Raw genomic sequence first — 20620 nt, 5'->3', positions numbered from 1 at the left:
ATTGCATGTAAAACAAAGCAAACAACAGAAAGCTTATACTATGTACCAGTCTCATTGACTTCTGTGGTCAATGGTCTGGGAACTGAGGTATTGGTTACAACAACCATAAGTACAGGTCCGGCATCTGAGGTCATGAATGAGTAGGAATTTTGGTTTGGGTTTACACTGATTCATTTGCAGCATAGTTTGCCCTTTAGCAAAAAGTTCCAAAAAGTTCATACGCAACTTATACATGACAAATATATCACAAAGAAAGGTAACTGTGTTTGTCTATAAGTACAAGAACAATAATATACCAGAAGCCACAGTCTGAGCAATGTCTTTTTTCAGAATAACCAAAATGTTACAAAATAGCATACAAATTTCAAGAACAAGCTGATGGGACAAAACAATTGCTCCTCTTTCTTCCATCTCTCTGCCTTCCAGAAATCCCTCCATTTCATTTAAGACCCAAGCCAAGTCTAGTAAAAAATGTAGTGTCTTGCCTTTTAAAAAGTCCCCGTCCATTGTATCTTTACCCCAGAATCTGAATTGTAATTTGAAACTTCTGTCTTGAGAATACTCTAAGCACAGTTTGTGTGTGTGTGTGTGAGAGAGAGAGAGAGACCAGTTTACCTGATGATGCTCTTATGTGGTAATTTAGGGAGGTTTTTTTTATTTCTTCTTTTCTAATCCCCATTTTTCATACCAAATTCTAGCCTTAATAAACAGTACTATTTTGTGACATTTTGGTCAATCCTAATAAAGATTTGTGTGTAACTGTACAATTTGTAAAGAAAAAAATATTTTACCCTCATACGTACCTCATCCATATCCATCAAAATGACTTGTGACACCTTCATTTTGCACTTTGTCATGATGTCTTCTTCATGCTTTATCCACACAGAAGTGGTCCTCCACCATTACTCTACATCTTCAATTGTAACCAACAGAAATGTAATAGGACCCAAATATCCAGCAAGGATTTTGTCCATCAGACTCATTAGAAAAGAGGTAGTATAACATGGCTTCTGCCTTTTCCCATGAATTGTGGGAAAAGGAACAAGCAAGCAAAAGCTCTGAAGTTTGCTCTGTAATATGAAGGAATGTGAGAGGCCATGCATGCCCCTTGCCTGTTTTTGTGAATTTGTACAATGCACATATTTTACCCGCAACCTCATCTGGGTCTAAAGCATATATTTCTTCAAATACCACTTATTGTCTCGCCTAGGACACAAGGAAATCATAGCATGTGAAGAACTGTTTATAATCCCCTGATTCATCATTCCCCTGTGATCAAGTGTCATAGGAGACCCAGGTTGCAGCTCAAGATCAGAGAATAATTTCCCCATTAATTTTCTGAGTGCTTCAATGTCTGGGATGATTCTTCAGTTGTAGGGAAAATAACACTATGTGATTTCTACCATGCTAGGTTGAACTGATTTTGTAGGTGCTCTGAAAGATGTACGTTGGCCACAGTCTGAAAATGTAATTAATATAATTATTTAAAGACCGTCATTTCTAAACTATATTTTTAAAAAGAAAGAAGGACAGTTTTTATAGACGGGTTCATAATTTAACCTGTTAGAATCTGTGTAGGGAATTTAGAAATAATAAATATCAGGCCAGAAAGAAGAACAGAAAATGTAATAGGAAAGAAGAACAGAATTATATATGAATGTCTCCATCCCAAGGAACGGGAAGTCACTACATTGGGAGAGGTGGGGAGAACATAACCCAACATATTGTATAGATGTTAGGAAGTATTGTATTGGTTCATGCATATATACATGGATATAGATTTCTTGATATAATAAGTGGACTGTGCTATGATAAGGAAATGCCAAAGAGAAGGAAGATAAAATTGTCAAGATGAAAAATGACCAAAACAAGGGCCACAGCTCTAACTTCCAAAATTGACATGAAACTAGGCATGAGCAATGTTGTCTGAAAACAAGACATCCAAGGAAATATACAGTGTGTATGTGGAATAAGCTTTGTTGAAAACTGTCAAATGAAAAATATTGGTTGCATGAACTCAGACATTTCATGGAACACAACCAGAGGCCACAATTTGAGCATTAAACTTTTTAATCATATTCAAATTTCAACAAAAAGTACATAAAACATGTAGATGACATGGTTGAAGTTTCCATGCACATGTGGCTTTTGAATGTGCTCTGAATTTTAGTCTGGACTTTGAAGGTGCTATCCTAGGTGCTGACCTATTATGGGTCAACATTTTTGAGAGCTTCTTAAACTTCAGACTAACACCAAGAGCACATTCACTCCACACTAGCATGAAGGTCATGAATTACCTTATGGCATTCAAACATAAAAGCCTTAGGAGAGTGTGTCTCATCTGCTGTACAAAGGGAGAGGGGATCTATAAGCAATGCTTTTAGGCCAGATAGTTAAAAGATGTTCACCTATACTATCTTTCTTTTGGCTATCCCGCCTTGATTATTTTTCCAACAAGAAAAAAAGATGGAAAATGCAGGGATAGGTACACGGGAAGGCTATGAATGGCAGTAAATGGATTTACTATAAAATGATCTAAAAAATAGTACAATTGCACAAAGGTGTTCTCATATAGAAACATCCTAGAGGAAGACCTGCCTGTCTCCTATTATACTGAGTTCAAACAAAACAAAATAGCTGAGTTTGGTAGAATTTGACAGTTGTTTGTGTAACAGACCTCCTGGATGACAGGCCTATCTGAGGATTTTATTGACCAGGATGACAGGTAAATAAAAGGCACAACTGGATGGAAGAGTAACTCTCAAGACAGAGTGAATACAGGATGTTTACTTCCAGTTAGCTTGCCAGAGCTAGCTAGAAGTAAATATCCCTATGTATGGAGCGGGGGAGGACAGCTTGCTTCTACCCTCTGTTGGTTAACAACAGCATGAGTTGACGTTCAAGAATCTCATATATAAATATCTTCAAATTCTGAGGCTGCTGTTTGTTACATTGTCATATATAAAGATTTCTTTTCATGTCAGAGGCTACTTGAGAATCTGCAAGTCGCTTCTGGCATGAGAGAATTGGCCATCTGCAAAGACGTTGCCCAGGTGATGCCCAGATGTTTTAACATCCTGTGGGAGGCTTCTCTCATGTCCCCACATGGGAAGCTGGAGCTAACAGAAAGGAGCACATCCCATCTTGCAGATTCAAACAGTTGACCTTTAAGTCAGCAGTTCAGCCGGCACAAAGGTTTAACCCATTGCACCACCGCATTAAAGATGTCTCAGTGTAGTGCTAACTTTGTTAATGCCAAGGGAGAATCCATAACTTGAATCAGCAAACCTCAGGGAAGAAATTCAGTGGGGAATTGTGATGGGATAGATTGATGGATGGATGAACGGGCGGGAGAGGAAGAGAGATGGGGAGGGCTTTTTTAATGAGATGGGGGAGGGTTTTTTAATGAGATGGAAAATGAGACTGGTATTTGAAGAGGAGAGAATAGAGAAAGAGATGATCCAGAAACGATTGCAAAAGGATTCCAGATGGATCATCTTGCAACGAATGATGGTCAATATATTTTGTGTGGAAGAAAAGATGGCAAAATTGTGAGCATGTTGTTCAAGTACAGCCTATTTCCTTAAATAGGAACCTTTTTCCTATTCTGATTGTCTCACACGTTAGAAAAGCCCCACTCTTCCCACCCCTACTTGCCCCATTTATAACTCATTTCAAACAAATACACAGGCAGCCAGGTTCTGTTGGAGTGCTTTATTTAAAAGGAAAAAATGTGCATTTTGTGGCATTTATGCATCTAATCATACAAGGGAAGGCAACCAAGCATCAGAAGGGTGTGTGCAAGTGCTCCAGGGTTTCTGCTGCTTATTAAGGAGAAGTTTCAAGTTTGTACAAGTGTCTTCCTTCTCCCTCTCGGAGGGAGGTAAAGACAAGAAGAGCCTGGGAGGCCAGATCCTGGTTGCAAGGAGTGCAGTGGACAGCACACACAAGGAAGACAATGGAGAAGAAGATAGGAGAGGAGAGCTATGAATCTGGAAATAAACAAACCACAGAAAGAAAAGGAAAGCAGAAGAAGAAAGAGAGAAAGAGAGAGAACAACATGAAGGAGGAATTCCACTCAGAAAGAATGTGTTGCGTTGTATAATTCTGCACCATCACTTCCAAGGAATAAGGAAAGAAATGCTTACCTTCAGCCTCTATCGAGCAGAGTAGAAGAGCTGCACACAGGGCAGCAACTGCTGTGGCAGAGAGCCTTATCTTCATTGCTGCTGTTTTGAATCACAACCACATGAAGGATACTATGGGGAGAAAAACAGGAGACATAGAATCAGCAGATTGCCAAAAATTAAAAAGTGAGTAGAGAGAATAGAGATTGAAGTACGGTAGAGTCTCGATTATCCAACCTTCGCTTATCCAATGTTCTGTATTATCCAATGCAGTCGGCCTCCTGCCCAGATACACAACTGTTTCAATACATTGCAATGTTTTGATGCTAAATTCGTAAATACAGTAATTACTACATAAAGTTACCATGTATTGAACTGCTTTTTATATTGATTTGTTGTAAAACATGTTTTGGTGCCTAATTTGTAAAATCATAATGCAATTTGATGTTTAATAGGCTTTTCCTTAATCCCTCCTTATTATCCAATATTCTGCCAGCCTATTTATGTTGGATAAGCATGATTCTATTGTAGCAACAGAGAGGAAGAGAAAGCTAGAAATCGCTTTGTTTGCCCAAGACCATCTTCTTTCCAGCACGCACACAAGCACAAGCACAAATGAAGACTTAAAATTAGTGAAGCTCTTGTAATTAAGAGCTGCTGCTGCTTAAATCTTTAACAATGAAAGGGAAAAGAATACGAGACTGCACAACTGGGATGGGTAACCACATACTTCCAGATGATGTTTAGTTTTAAATTAGCCCTTTTCTCTAAAAGTGGCCTTCATGATAACTTGAGGGGGTTGCTGATGCATGAAGGTAAAGGTTTCCCCCTGACATTAAATCTAGTCATGTCCAACTCTGGGAAGCTAAAGAGCTGGTATTGTCTGTAGACACCTTCAAGGTCATGCGGCCAATGGCAACATGACTGCATGGATGCCATTACATTCCTGCCTAAGCCGTACCTATTGATCTACTCACATTTGCATGTTTTCAAACCTCTAGGTTGGCAGGAGCTGGAGCTAACTGAGGAGCTCACCCCATTCTACAGATTTGAACCACTGACCTTCAGATCAACAAGTTCTGTAGCTTAGCAGATTAACACGCTACACCACCACAGCCCCTGGTGTGGTTTTAAAAAATGTCATTGGGACTCTGGAGAAAGGAAAGACAGTTTCCCCACAAGATGATAGAAAGACAAGTAGTACCACATGAATAGTATAGGATCCTTAGGGAGACATGGTCTACGGTAGAGGAGGATAACAGTTACAGCTGATATATCTGCTGTTGTGTTCCCTCTCCTTTGGGCATCCAGGGTGTGGTGTTTATTTGTCATCTATCACCCCCTGCTTCCTTCCTCATCAACAACTTTACCAACCAGGGAGTCAAAAACATGGTGGTGACATTTCCTAAGTTGCAACATGCAATGACAGTTGAAACAAAATGACCAAGGAGACTATGAAATGAAAAACACATTCATAATCCCAAAATGTATGCAACATTAAGTTTCTGAAAGACCTTTTTAAAACTGTTTCAACATTGACATACATCCAGCAAAGGTGAAATACAGTTGTTGCCAATCAATCTTCCTTTGCTGCTATGACCACTTTTTAAAAGTCTGATACATGAGGTTTAAATGCAGCCTGTCTCTTTGTTCCATGCAGGCAACAGCAGCAGGAGCAGTAGTCAAAATTGCTTCAGACAGTGTGATCATGGAAGTGGTGTGGAATTTCATCCTTTCCTTCACCCCTGCTGCTCCAAAGGAAATGCAGAAGCAAAGACTGTGCTCCAGTGATGGCTAATTCAGAAGTTGCTTCCCCCGCCGTTCCACACCTTCAGCCTTGCACTGAATCAAACCTGGTGCCTTATTCAGTTGGGATTCTATTTGGCCCCTTTCTCACAACTGTTGAAACACTTAGTTACAAAAAAAATGACTTGTCTCAGTATAGTGAGGATGCTGCAGTAAATGAATTTAAAAAACTGATCTGCCCACAAAAATCCAGCTGCTCAGATCCCATTTCCCCTTCCTACAAAATCTGGAACAAATTATACACTAGGGGATGCCACATACCACTGAAATATGACACTCCATTGAGTAGCACCCTGATATGTAGCCAGACCACTTTTGTTCATACACTTGGGGTGAGAAAACAACTCTAGAATGTAAACTGGGGGAAGGAGAATAGGCAACAAGAGTTAAAATCCATTGAGAAATAAACACAATTGGCTGAAACTCTGGAGCAATCCTACTGAAAATCTTTTAACTGAACATAAACTAGCCCCACTCTGGGGGAAAGGCACTGGTTTCCAGCATGCCTTGGAAATATGTGGGCTGTAGTAGAGGATGTAGGATTCAGCATCCTTAAAAACAGTGTTTCTCAACCTTCCTAATGTCGCAACAGTTCCTCATGTTGTGTTGTTCCCCAATCATAACATTATTTTCGTTGCTACTTCATAACTGTAATGTTGCTACTGTTATGAATTGTAATGTAAATATCTGATATGCAGGATGTGTTTTCATTCACTAGACCAAATTTGACACAGATACCCAACACGCCCAAATTTGAATACTGGTGGGGTTTGGGGGGGGGGGAGTAATTTTGTCATTTAAAAGTTGTAGTTGCTGGGATTTATAGTTATCCAACAATCAAAGAGCATTCTGAACTCCACCAACAATGGAATTGTACCAAACTTGGCACACAGAACTCCCATGACCAACAGGAAATACTGGAAGGGTTTGGTGGGCATTGACCTTGAGTCAATGCCCACCAAATGTAGGCTTCACCTACATCCAGAGAGAACTGTGGACTCAAACTGGCATGAATACTCAGTGTGCCCAAATGTAAACACTGGTGGAGTTTAGGGAAAATAGACCTTGACATCTGGGATATACAGTTCACCTACAATCGTCCACACATGTGCACCAAGTTGCCATGTGTCAACCATGTCTGCTCTCCCTTCCCCCACTTGGAGTCTCAGAAATAGCCCTCCCTTTGACTGAGAGGCCAGCCAATCACAGCAGAAGAGGGCTTTTCATGGGAGGATTTGCCACCTGTTTTCAAAAAGGAAGAGGACAGGAGGAGAGATCTTCAGCCTTCTCTACCAACGGTGTTCCTAAGACCATCAGATATATTCTTTGGCAACCCCTCTGAAACCCCCTTACAACTACTCCCTGGCATATACTCTATCCAATCCAGATCAGGTAGATGCTTTCTAATGCTACTGTCAATGGTGCTGCTTTTAAATACATGATGCATTTTGAAAAGCAGTAGCACTGACCTATTTAAAAGAATATTGCATATTGCTTTTAAATACGGTATGCACTATGTATTCAAAAGCAGCAATAAGAGTAAAAAAAATGCATTAGGGCACTAAGATCTTAGTACGTGCTTTCATAAAAGTTGTTTTCAGCTGCTCCCTCAAGGCCCGTTGGCCACAATCCAGTACAATACTCTTACATCCTTGTGATTAGTGCTATAATCCAAGACACACTCAATTGGTAATAATTCATACCACTGAGTCTTTGATGAATAAAAAGCCAATAGCACCAGGCTAATGGCATGCCTATGGACAAATGGGCCTTGAACCAAATTTCTTTGACAAAACAGGCTGGGGCAAGTGATTTAAACAATGAGGAACTGGATGACCACCCCAGTATATCAGTCAAGGCATGTCAATAAGAGCTCACTGGAAAGCATTTATATTGGAGAGAAGAGACTCAGAAAAAAAGATGCATCTACACTAAAGAAGTAGTATAGTTTGATATCACTTTAACTTCCATGACTCAATGCTATGGAATGACAGGATTTGTAGTTTGGTGAGCACTAGGACTCTTTGGCTGAGAAGACTGAAAACTTTACAAAACGACAACTCCCAGGATTCCATTAGTTAAAGTAGTGTCGCACTGCATTAATTCTATAGTGTAGACCAGGCCTGGGCAAACTTTTGGACTTCAACTTCCACAATTCCTAACAACCTCAGGCCCCTTCTTTTTCCCTCTCAGTGGAGCTGTTAGGAATTGTGGGAGTTGAAGTCCAAAACACCTGGAGGGCCGAAGTTGCCCAGGCCTGGTATAAACTGATTTCCCTCCCTGATGATACCAAGACTTCAAGGTTTCCTGCATTTCATATAGAAGAGTGTGTCTAACATTCAGTGTAAAGGATGCACCCAAGTTTCATTGAATATATATATACCCTAGTTTCAGCATGCATTTTAACACAGCTGATAAAATTGAAAAAGAGAGGATGTGCATGTAATTAAGCAATAATTTAAATTATCGGAGCGCTGCCAAAACCAAACCACAGAGAACCACAGCTGGCTAGAAATCATTAGATGATTAACAGCTCGGGGATAAATTGTTCTGTCTTATTTAAATTTTGTTCAGAAAAAAAAATCCCAACCAGTTATTTAAACCCAAAGAAAGAATTAATCATAATGCAAAAACTGACAAGAATCGACAATGCCCTCCTGGTTTACGTCCAACAGCAGACACTCCAGAGGAGATACAAATGACAGATTTTTAATTACTGCTTTTTGCAAGAGCTCAATACATGTGTGCAAGCACATACACATAGGGTAAATAAGATGTAAAGGTCGTTCAACCATATCAGCAATCCCTGGCACCTTCCACCCTTACATTCCAACATTCAGTTTCTAACTTCTTCTATGAAAATGCTCAAACTGTGGGAGCAAGCAAACATAGAACCATAGAATCATAGAGTTGAAAGAGATCTCGTGGGCCATTCAGTCACTCCCAACAAATGGCCATCCAGCCTCCAAAGAAAGCGCCTCCACCACAATCCGGGACACAGACTTCCATTGCTGAACAGCTCTCACAGTCAGGAAGTTCTTCCTCATGTTCAGGTGGAATCTCCTTTCCTGTAGTTTGAAGCCATTGTTCCGCAACGTAGTCTCCAGGGCAGCAGAAAACGAGTTTGCTCCCTCCTTCCTATGACTTCCCCTTACATTTTGATACATGGCCATCATCATGTCTCCCTCAGCATTCTCTTCTGCAGGCTAAACATGCCCAGCTCTTTAAGCCAATAATAATAATAATAATAATAATAATAATAATAATAATAATAAACAACTTTATTTATACCCCACCACCATCTCCCCCAATGGGGACTCAGGGCAGCTTACATGATGAGGCCAAGCCCGAACAACAAAATGCAATAAAATAAACAACATAGCATTCAAAAATAAAACATATAAGCATATGAACCATACACACAATATAAGGTCTTGTTCTCCAGATCCTTAATCATTTTAGTCACATCCTGGAAATGGGTCCAGGAGACCATCCACAGTGCAGAATTATAACAGTTTGACACCACTTTAACTCCATCCTGGGATTTGTTGTGGCACCTCGGACAGAGAAGGGCAAATATTTCACAAAATTACAGATCCCTGAATTCCAAAGCATTGATCCACAGCAATTAATGTGGTATAAAACTTTTATCATTCTGAAGTGAATACACAAGCTAGAATGGGTGCAGTTTGACACCAATTTGTCTCAATCCTACAGGTTCGTGTGAGTTGCAGTTGCAGTTTTATAAACTATTTAGCCTTCTGCCTCACCAAGTCACAACTTCCATTATTCCCTATAACTAAGCTCATTAAAATGGTGTAAAATGGCATTCTTTCTACAGTGTTGGTACACCCCAAAAACCAAAGCACAGACAGTCCCCAAGTTACAAACAAGATAAGTTCTGGCAGGCCCGTAGACAGGATTCCGATTTGGGGGGGGGGGGCTGAGTTTTTTTCAGGGGGGGTTGGGGGGGCTGAGTTTCGGGGGGGCTGAGTCTGAGTGAAAGAGGGTCTACCCTAGCAAACCTTTTGTATCATTACCCCAATACCCCCATGCATATGGGATATATTGAGTATGGTGATCAGATCATGATATGAATAAACATAACAGTTTAAATAATGCACCAGTAAGGCCTTTTCGTGAACCACCATGAGAATTTCGGGGGGGGGGGGCTGAGTTCTGGGTTGCTGTGAGTTTTCCAGGCTGTATGGCCATGTTCCAGAAGCATTCTCTCCTAACGTTTCGCCCATATCTATGGCAGGCATCATTAGGAGAGAATGCTTCTGAGAAATGGCCATACAGCTTGGGAAACTCCCAGCAACCAGTGATTCCAGCAATGAAAGCCTTTGACACCACAAGATAGGACCACTCTAACAAGAACCATGTCAGACTACACAGAGAAGCCATTGAAATCCACAATCAACAGAAAGGAGGAAACCATGAAAATGAACAAATTCTGGCTACCAGTACTTAAAAACTCTAAAATCAGGACAGTAAAGATCAACCAAATGTTTTGCTGTCTGTGCAAATTCCACTTCACTTTCTGTCCCTGTGATAATGGGATTTTGAAACATTTGGCTTGTTGTGGAAACAAGCTAATGCTTCAGTGGAGACACCTTTCCCGCATGATAATAACTCTTCCAGGAGTGAATTTCCCTTCCTAGGGATAGATTTATCTCACTTCCTGTTGTCTCGTTCTTAACTATTAGTCGTTTGTAAGTCGAGGACTGCCTGCAATGAAAAAAGGACGGGTGAAAAACTCCAGGGTGGGTCAAGGCGTGTCTTGCGTGGGCTTAGGGCGCCCCCTTGAGGACAGCGACGGCAACAGAAAATAACAGCGAGGGATGGCAAAAGACTACTTTCTCCCACTCTGGACTATGCCACAGATATATAAACCTCACTTGCCTAGATTCCAACAGACCTCACAACCTCAGAGGATGCCTGCCATAGATGCAGGCGAAACGTCAGGAGAGAATGCTTCTGGAACATGGCCATACAGCCCGCAAATCTCACAGCAACCCAATGGAGAAAGAGTTAAGGATCCCTTCTTCGCCTCCCGCCAGGCTGGAATTCCTTCCTACTCTCAACCTCCTTCCTTTGACACACACACACACACACACACACACACACAAACCTATCTCAGATTCCTCACCACGATCTCATTGACACTGCAAGTGATTTTTTTCCCCTTTCCACTTTCTCAACGTGGCAGCAAAACCGCATCGAGGATCCCAATCAGAGAAGCTCATTTCGCGCACAAGAAGGACAACAAAGAGTAATAATAATAATAATTCAAAGGAAAGGGTGACATTGGTAGGAATCTCAGAGCTCTGGTCTAGCACATTTCCTCGAAATGAGCAAATATATTGCGCATCTTTCCAAGCCTTGAAATGTGGAGAAAGATACATATAAGGAGCTCCAAGGAAGGACGGGAAAGAGGCCCTTCCTCTGCCAACCCGACATAAACCACACGGGAAAGCACAGGGGCTTGTTGGCTATTTCCTATCAGGAGGTAAACGGGATTTAGGAATTGCTTCGACTGCTCAGAGCAACAGCAAGCCACGTTTGAAGACATCCAGTGAGAGGCTCTACCCCAGGCATGGGCAAACTTGGGCCCTCCCTCCAAGTGTTTTGGACTCCAACTCCCACCATTCCTAACAACCTCAGGCCCCTTCCTTAAGCGGATGAGGGGGGAAAGGAAAGGGCCTGAGGCTGTTAGGAATGGTGGGAGTTGGAGTCCAAAACACCTGGTAGGAGGGCCCAAGTTTGCCCAAGCCTGCTATATGTGCTTCTCTCTCTCTCTTTCTCGTCTATGGTAAGCATCCTCTGTTGAGCAACACTAAAAAGCAGGGAAATTCCAGACAAGAATCAATCAGGGCCTGCTAACGCCTCCCAACAAAGGATCCCCCAGGCAGCAACCAGCCAGGCTTTGAAGCTGCAAAGCCATTCAATGCTAATCAAGGCGACCAGTTGTCCAGGGTAGGAGAAAGAACTCTTGTCTGCTAGAGGTAAGTGTGAATGTTGCCACCTTGATTAGCATTTAATGGCCTTACAGATTCAAAGCCTGACTGGTTGCTGCCTGGGGGATCCTTTGTTGGGAGGTGTTAGCTGGTTTCTGCCTGGAGGAATCCTTTGTTGGGAGGTGTTAGCTGGTTTCTGCCTGGGGGAATCCTTTGTTGGGTGGTGTTAGCTGGTTTCTGTCTGGTGGAATCATTTGTTGGGAGGTGTTAAATGGTTTCTGCCTGGGGGAATCCTTTGTTGGGAGGTGTTAGCTGGTTTCTGCCTGGGGGAATCCTTTGTTGGGAGGTGTCAGCTGGCAGACAAGAGTTCTTTCTCCCACCGTGGACATCAGATATATAAACCTCACTTGCCTAGTTTCCAACAGACCTCACAACCTCTGAGGATGCCTGCCACAGATGTGGGTGAGACGTCAGGAGAGAATGTTTCTGGAACATGGCCAGACAACCCGGAGAACTCACAGCAACAACCCCGTGATTCCAGCCATGAAAGACTTCGACAACATATCCTTACAGCACCTGGTGCTTGTTCCCCATCCAAGTGCCAACCAGGCAGCTTAGTTAATTCCTAGTTTCCAACAGGATCTGTTGCCTTTATTAGATAGACCCTTCCCATTTACTTTATCTAAGGTTGGGTAAATTTAAACTTATTCTTTAAAAAAAAGTTTCAAGGAATCCCTCAAATCAGTGTGTGGGCTTAGCAGAACAGAACATTCATTAAAATAATAACAATAACTCCTTTCATTGGTGGTCTCCCATCCAAGTGCCAGCCAGGGTTGACCCTGCTTAGCACCCAAGATCAGATGTAATTTTAGACCTTTCACATTTACTGTAACCTTGGATACATCTGGCCTCATATTTTCAAAAAAAAAGTTTCAAAGAATGCTTCATATCCAACAGAAGAGTAACTTCATTTTTAAAATACCCTTCTTTTGTGTTCGGTCTCCTGTCCAATCTCCAGCCAGGGCTGACCCTGCTTAGCCACCAAGACCAGTCAAGATCTGAGACCTGTTGGTCAGGCGCCAAGGGACATGCCTAATCCATTTCGCCCTGGTAGGAGTTCCCAGTGGCACAATGGGTTAAACCCGTGTGCCGGCAGGACTGCTGACCAACAGATCGGAGGTTTGAATCCAGGAGAGTGAGAGCATGGATGAGCTCCCTCTGTCAGCTCCAGCTCCCCATGCGGGGACATGAGAGAAGCCTCTCAAAAGGATGGTAAAACATCAAAACATCCAGGCATCCCCTGGGCAACATCCTTGCAGACAGCCATTATCTCACGCCAGAAGTGATTTGCAGTTTCTCAAGTCGGTCCTGGGAACATCCTTGCAGACTGCCAGTTCTCTCACACCAGAAGCCCAATTCTGTCACACCAGAAGTGACTTACAGTTTCTCAAGTCGCTCCTGGGGAAGTCCTTGCAGACAGCCAATTCTCTCACACCAGAGGCAACTTACAGTTTCTCGAGTTGCTCCTGAGAATGTCCTTGCAGAGGACCAGTTCTCTCACACCAGAGGTGACCTGCACTTTCTCAAGTCACTCCTGGGAACGTCCTTGCAGACGGCCAGATCTCTCACACCAGAAGCCCAATTCTCTCACACCAAAAAGAAGCAACTCACAGTTTCTCAAGTCGCTTCTGGGAACCTCCTTGCAGACGGCCAATTCTCTCACACCAGAAACCCAATTCTCTCACACCAGAAGTGACACGCAGTTTCTCAAGTTGCTCTTGGGAACCTCCTTGCAGACAGCCAAGTCTCTCACACTAGAAGTCCAATTCTCTCACACCAGAAGCGACTCGCGGTTTCTCAAGCTGCTCCTGGGAACTTCCTTGCAGACGGCCAATTTTCTCACATGAGAAGCCCATTTCTCTCAACCCAGAAGTGCAAGTCGCTCCTGGGAACGTCCTTGCAGACTGCCCGTTCTCTCACACCAGAAGCAACTTGCAGTTTCTCAAGTCATTCCTCGGAACGTCCTTGCAGACGGCCTGTTCTCCCACACCAGAAGCCCAATTCTCTCACACCAGAAGCGACTTGCAGTTTCTCAAGTCGCTCCTAACACACACACACACACACAATCTCATCCTGGTTGCATCCCGGTTTAAGGCATCCTCACTTTGGACTGCCAAGGCGCATCTACTCCCATCCCCAGCCCAAGGCGTTCGCAAAGGCAAGGAGGCGCATCTAGGTTGCAAAGGAGACGGAGGCGCACAAAGAGACAGACCTTTCAGGGGATGGAGACGGAGGCCAGTCCTGGGGGGCAGAAGAAAAGCCTCTCTCTTCCTCCTTTTCTCCCTCCTGCTTAGGGTGAGACGGAGGCTCGGGCTGGTGCAGGGAGGTGCGTCCCTTCCTCCGCTCCGTCGGGGCAGCCTCGCCTTCTCGGAGTGGGAAGCGCCTCTGGCCAACCGCGCTCCTTAAGAGAGAAGGGGAGAGAGGGCTGCTCCCGACTGGTTACGAAACGGCGGCGGAGGGAAGGAAAGGTGGACGCCTGCCACCGAGGAGGAGGAGGAGGAGGAGGAGGATGGCCCACGCGCGCCTCCAGCGAAAGGGGAATCTCTCTCTCTCTCTCTCTTTCCTTCTGGAAAGTGGCGCATTCCTCGGCGCATTCCTAAGGCATGAGGAGTCCCCCCATCAGCTCTGGAGAAGGGTGATGAAGAGGAAGGAGGGGGCACAAGGGGGCAGGAGGGGACGCCCAGCCAAGAACACACGTCTCTCCCTTTCCTTTCCCCCTTCTCTCTCTCAATCCCTCTCTCTCTCTCTCTTTTGGAGCCAAGCGGCAGCCTTGGCGGAAGCCACTGCCAAAAGGGAGCCGCGCAAGTAGACTCCCTGCAGCGGCTTCTCCTCCGCGATGGAGAGGCTTCAGGGCGACCAAGCAGCCCCCCCCCCCCACCTCACCTCAAGGATTGGGAGAATAATTGGGAGCGGGGATTGGAAAGCCACCGAAGCAGGCACCCAGCTTACGGCTTTGGGTAATAATTGGAGGGGGGGGGGTGTAAATGCCAAGCTACTTTAGGTTCCAGCCACAGATGGAGGCGAAACTTCAAGAGAAAATGCTGCTAGAATACATACAGCTTAGAAACCACACAACACCCCAGTGATTCCGGGTGTGAAAGCCTTCCACAATATTTAGGGAACACAAAGCGAGGATTTAGGGTAGGTATGGGCAAACTTGGGCCCTCGAGGTGTTTCGGACTTCAACTCCCACCATTCCTAACAACCTACCGGCCCATGTTTGCCCATGTTTGCTTCAGGGGCATCACTTTCGGAGAATATGTCCTTGTGTGCATTAGATATGCCAATCTATCTCATATTCCTCCTGTTAATCCATATACAGGCAGTTCCCAAGTTATGAACAAGATAAGTTCTGTAGGTTTGTGCTTAAGTTGTATGTTTTTAGCTTTGGATAACATAGGGAAGCAGGCATGTAGCCGGGGGGGGGGGGGACCTCGGGGAGCTTCACCCCCCCCCCCCCGAAATTCTCATGGTGGTTCGCGAAAAGGCCTTGCTGGTGCATTATTTAAACTGTTATGTTTATTCATATCATGATCTGATCACCATACTCAATATATCCCATATGCATGGGGGTATTGGGGTAATGGTACAAAAGGTTTGCTAGGCTAGACCCTCTTTCACTCAGACTCAGCCCCCCCCCCCGAAACTCAGCCCCCCCCCCGAATCCCCCCCCTGAAAAAACTCCCCCCCCCCCCCCAAACGAAATCCTGGCTACGGGCCTGTAGGGGAGGGTTAGATTTGGCTTGCTGTGGAAACAAGGATTGGTGATAAAAGTGCATTGGAGACACCTTTTCCCCATGAAAACACTTTCAGGAGCGAATTTCCCTTCCAAGGGTGAAGTTGTATGTAAGTTTTTAACTTTGCATAGCATAGGGAAGGATTAGACTTGGCTTGCTATGGAAAAAAGGATTGGTGTTTCAGTGGAGACTCCTTTTCCCCATAAAAACTCTTCCAGGAGTGAATTTCCCTTCCTGGGGGGAGATTTCTCTCACTTCCTGTTGTCCACACCTCGTTCGTAACTATGAGTCGTTTGTAAAGCGGATGTTCGTAAGTCGGGGATTACTTGTGTGTGTGTCCTCTGTGTGTGTGTGACAGAGAGAGTAGATCAGGCATGGGCAAACGTCAGCCATCCAAGTGTTTTGAACTTCAACTCCTACAATTGCTAACAGCCTACTGGCTGTGATAGATAAGACTGACAGACAGACACACAATCCCAGAAAGAGCTGTTGTTCATTCCTTCAGTCGTTTCCGACTCTTCGTGGCTTCATGGACCAGCCCATGCCAGAGCCACCTTCCCCAGCTCCTTCAGAGTCAAGCTAGTCACTTCAAGGGAAGTGAAAGAGATACATAGTATATAATACACACAAACACAAATTTCCTGAGGAAAAAGGAAGATATTATGTGTTTATGTTTTATACACACACATATCACATATTATTTTACCCTTGTGTATCTAATTAATACACACAAATCAGGCATTCCCTGAAAGAAACTGAGCAACATTCACACCCCACACCCCCAAAAAAGGAAAAGTTAACATCTCCCGAACAGAGGGTTCCTTCAGGCAACAACAGCCAGGCTACCTGTATGCAGATACTCTCACTGATTGATTTTGCTATTCCATGGCTACTCAATGCTATTTAAGCTTGCTAATTGCAACATCCACACTTGCAAGGATTCTTCCTCCCACGGGTATACATTTGATTCACCACCAACAGAACCTGTAAAGATGCCAGCCACAGGTGCAGGCGAAACGTCAGGAGAGAGTGCTGCAGGAACATGGCCATACAACCCCCCCCCCCCCCAAAAAAAAAACACCTTACAACAACCTAGTGATTCTAGCCATGAAAGCCTTTGACAACACAACATACGAACTCCTGGTTTTTCTGTTTCCCTTCCAGGCAAAGAGAATCTCCATCTGGGAATATGTGTTTGTGTACAACATCTGTCTATCCACACACATACACACATGTAATATACACATAAGCATACATTCCCTTAACCCTCAGCTCTCCAAGGGTTTAGGGGTGGGGTGGGGTAGGGAATCTCTTCTAGGAAGTGTGTGTTTGTGTGCCCTCCAAAAGAATACACAAAAATGGATGCATATAATGAACAGATACCCCTCTCAAAGGAAGGCAAAAGCATCCCTTCCCTCTGAACTAATCTGGCCAAGAAAAATCCAAGACAGGTTTCTCATAAGGTCGCCCTGAGCCAGAAACTGAAGCCCACGGTGGCGCAATGGGTTAAACCCCTGTGCCGGCAGGACTGAAGACAGACAGGTCGGAGGTTCGAATGTGGGGAGAGCGCGGATGAGCTCCTTCTGTCAGCTCCAGCTCCCCATGCGGGGACATGAGAGAAGCCTCCCACAAGGATGGTAAAAACATCAAAACATCCGGGATTCCCTGAGCAACGTCCTCGCAGGCGTCCAATTCTCTCACACCAGAAGCGACTTGCAATTTTTTAAGTCATTCCTGGGAACGTCCTTGCAGACGGTCAATTCTCTCACACCAGAAGCGACTTGCAGTTTCTCAAGTCGCTCCTGGCACGGGGGAAAAGCCAGAAACTGCTTGAAAGCAGGCAGTCAAACCAAGTGTCGACAGAAGTAAAGTAAGAGTAAGAATAATCATGTGCACAGAGACATATTCCTCGAAAGAGATTCCCTCGTGGGGCCATATGCAGACCTCGCAACTTTTTCGAAGTCCTGTCAAGCCAGAAATCTTGGAGGCGAGACTGGGCAAAGCTGAGGGCGAATCCAACTCTGAAAAGCCAACCAATACTGAGTGCTGCAGTCTATATTTCAAAGGAAATAGCTAACAAAGAGCCCTTCCACACAGAATATCAACCCAGAAAATCCCACATTATCTGAGTGTGGACTCAGATAAGTCAGTTCAAAGCAGATATTGTGGGATTTTCTGCCTTGATATCCTGGGGGGAGGGGGGTGGAAGGGCCCACAGCCGCCTCCTAAGTAGTCCTCGCCTAAGGAAACCCATTGAAATCCATCTAAGTCAGCTTGGAAGGACACACCCAAGCAGCTCTTTGGCTTTGTGCCTTGTTCAGGGGATTTCCTTTCCACCAAAGGGCGAGAGATGGGACTGTTCTCGTTGGGAAAGGACGCACATCCTCGCTTCCAATTTACAACTCAGGCCCCTTCCACACAGCTGAATGAAATCCCACATTATCTGCTTTGAACTGGGATATATGGCAGTGTGGACTCTTAACCCAGTTGTGGGATTTTCTGCCTTGATATTCTGGGTTGTATGGCCGTGTGGAGGAGCTCCCAGTTCAACCCCATTGGGAAGAGCGGGGCCTTGAACGGCTTGAGTATTTAATTCGCTTTCATTGCGAATTTCTCATCCCAGGGAAACTCCCGCCTTTTTCCTCCATGCCCCAAACACCGCACGTGGGTGTTTTGGGCGGGAAAAGCCCAGCTTCACTGAAAGCTAAGCGGGAAGGAAACCAGACCACCGAAGCTTTCACTCTGCATTGTGGGGCCAACTTTTCAGCCTCTTGGGATGGTCAGAGCAGCTGACAACCAAGGCAGGAGGGAGTCCTCTTCTCTAGTTGTAGACAATCACAAAGGGTCTCCAAATTATCATTATCCCAATGAACTCACTATCCAACTTTTGCAAAGTGAGCCACATATTGAGACTCCACCAGAAAAGGAAGTGAAGAGATCCAACAAGGTCTATAGACAATGGGACCGTTCTATGGTGTAGAACAGGCATGAGCAAACTTTGGCCCTCCAGGTATTTTGGACTCCAATTCCCACAATTCCTAACAGCCTCAGGCCCCTTCCTTAAGCAGATGAGGGGAGAAAGGAAAGGGCCTGAGGCTGTTAGGAATGGTGGGAGTTGAAGTCCAAAACACCTGGAGGGAGGGCTCAACTTTACCCATGCCTTCTATATATACTCTTCTCTCTCTCTCATCTATGTCAGACATCCTCTGAGGTTGAGCAACACTCAAAAAGCAGGGGAATTCCAGACAAGTATCAATCAGGACCAGCTAACACCTCCCAACAAAGGATTCCCCCAGGCAGCAACCACCCAGGCTTTGAAGCTGCAAAGCCATGCAATGCTAATCAAGGTGGCCAGTTGTCCAGGGTGGGAGAAAGAACTCTTGTCTGCTTGAAGCAAGTGTGAATGTTGCCACCTCAATTAGCATTTAAAGGCCTTGCAGCTCCAAAGCCTGACTAGTTGCTGCCTGGGGGAATCCTTTGTTGGTAAGTGTTAGCTGATTGCTGCCTGAGGGAATCTTTTGTTGAATGTTAACTGGCAGACAAGAGTTCTTTCTTCCACCCTGGACACCCCACAGATATAGGTTTGTGTTACAGCCACCATAAGTGGCTGAAAGGATTCAACAGCAACAACAAACATTGGCAGAAGAAGAAACAAGCTGGAGCATCAAAGCACTGGGTTGCTGTGAGTTTTCTGGGTTGTATGGCCATGTTCCAGAAGCATTCTCTCCTAACATTTTACCCACATCTATGGCAGGCATCCTTAGAGGTTGCGAGGTCTGTTGGAAACTAGGAAAATTGGTCAGCAGTCCTGCCAGCACAAGATCTTAACCCATTGTGCCACCTGGGCAATATCATGACTGGGGATAAAGCAGATAAGACCCTAGTCTGGCAGAGTCTCCACTGAATGGCCCTCTGTCAGGAGTGCTTTGATTATATAATCCTATATGTCGAGGTTGGATGGGAATCAGGACCCCCGGGGAGGGGGGGGGAGGGGCTGTCAGAGGAGTCATCAGAGACCAACAAAAAAACATGGGGGTTGATCACGAGGGTTCTGCGTGGGAAATTTGGCCCAATTCTATCATTGGTGGAGTTCAGAATGCTCTTTGATTGGGGGTGAACTATAAATCCCTGCAACTTGGCACACAGAACTCCCAAATGCCAAAGTCTATTTTCCCCAAACTCCACCAGTGTTCACATTTGGGCATATTGAGTATGTGTGCCAAGTTTGGTCCAGATCCATCATTGTTTGAGTCTCTGGATGTAGGTGAACTACAACTCCAAAACTCAAGGTCAATGCTCACCAAACCCTTCCAGTATTTTCTGTTGGTCTTGGGAGTTCTGTGTGCCAAGTTCGGTTCAATTCCATCGTTGGTAGAGTTCAGAATGCTCTTTGATTGTAGGTGAACTATACATCCCAGCAACTACAACTCCCAAATGACAAAATCAATCCCCCCAACCCTACCAGTATTCAGATTTGGGCATATTGGATATTTGTGCCAAATTTGGTCCAGTGAATGAAAATACAGCCTGTATATCCAATAATTACAGTACAACTCACAACAGTAGCAACATTACAGTTGTGAAGTAGCAACAAAATAATTTTACGATTGGGGTCACCACAGCATGAGGAGCTGTATTAAGGGGTCGTGGCATCAGGAAGGCTGAGAACCACTGCCTTGGGATGCCTTCCAACTCTATGATTCTATGAAAATAAGAGCCAGGATGATAGAGAAGCTTGAATGTTAGACTCAGCCATGGAAAGGAAACCCACACTCTTTTAAGCTCAGGGGAAGCCAAAGACAACCTCTAAGAAAACCCAAAGGAAAGTGGAAGGAAAAAGGAAGAGGGGGCGGCCAAGGGCAAGATGGATGGATGGCATCCTTGAAGTGACTGGATTGACCTTGAAGGAGCTGGGGGTGGTGACGGCCGA

At 44.6% G+C, this 20620-nt stretch overlaps 1 protein-coding gene across 4 annotated transcripts in view; it reads right to left on the bottom strand.

The window, feature by feature from the left end:
- The window catches only part of COL12A1 (collagen type XII alpha 1 chain), a 127980-nt gene extending 113512 nt beyond the window's left edge, over positions 1–14468 (bottom strand). For 3 of the 4 annotated variants that reach the window (XM_067467785.1, XM_067467783.1, XM_060752919.2), the window contains exons 1-2: positions 14166–14468; positions 4149–4259 (exon numbers count right to left, since the gene is read on the bottom strand). In XM_067467785.1, coding sequence (XP_067323886.1) covers positions 4149–4224 — 76 coding nt within the window. In that variant the 5' untranslated portion in view covers positions 4225–4259; positions 14166–14468. The remainder of the gene's footprint in view (positions 1–4148; positions 4260–14165) is intronic. The other variant, XM_060752918.2, reaches the window with a different exon arrangement.
- Positions 14469–20620: the final 6152 nt, after the last annotated feature.

Source organism: Anolis sagrei, chromosome 1 (assembly GCF_037176765.1).
Source record: "Anolis sagrei isolate rAnoSag1 chromosome 1, rAnoSag1.mat, whole genome shotgun sequence".
In the NCBI taxonomy this organism is placed as follows: domain Eukaryota; kingdom Metazoa; phylum Chordata; class Lepidosauria; order Squamata; family Dactyloidae; genus Anolis; species Anolis sagrei.
Note: the sequence above shows the minus strand (reverse complement) of the source record. Positions and strands in the feature narration are given on the sequence as shown.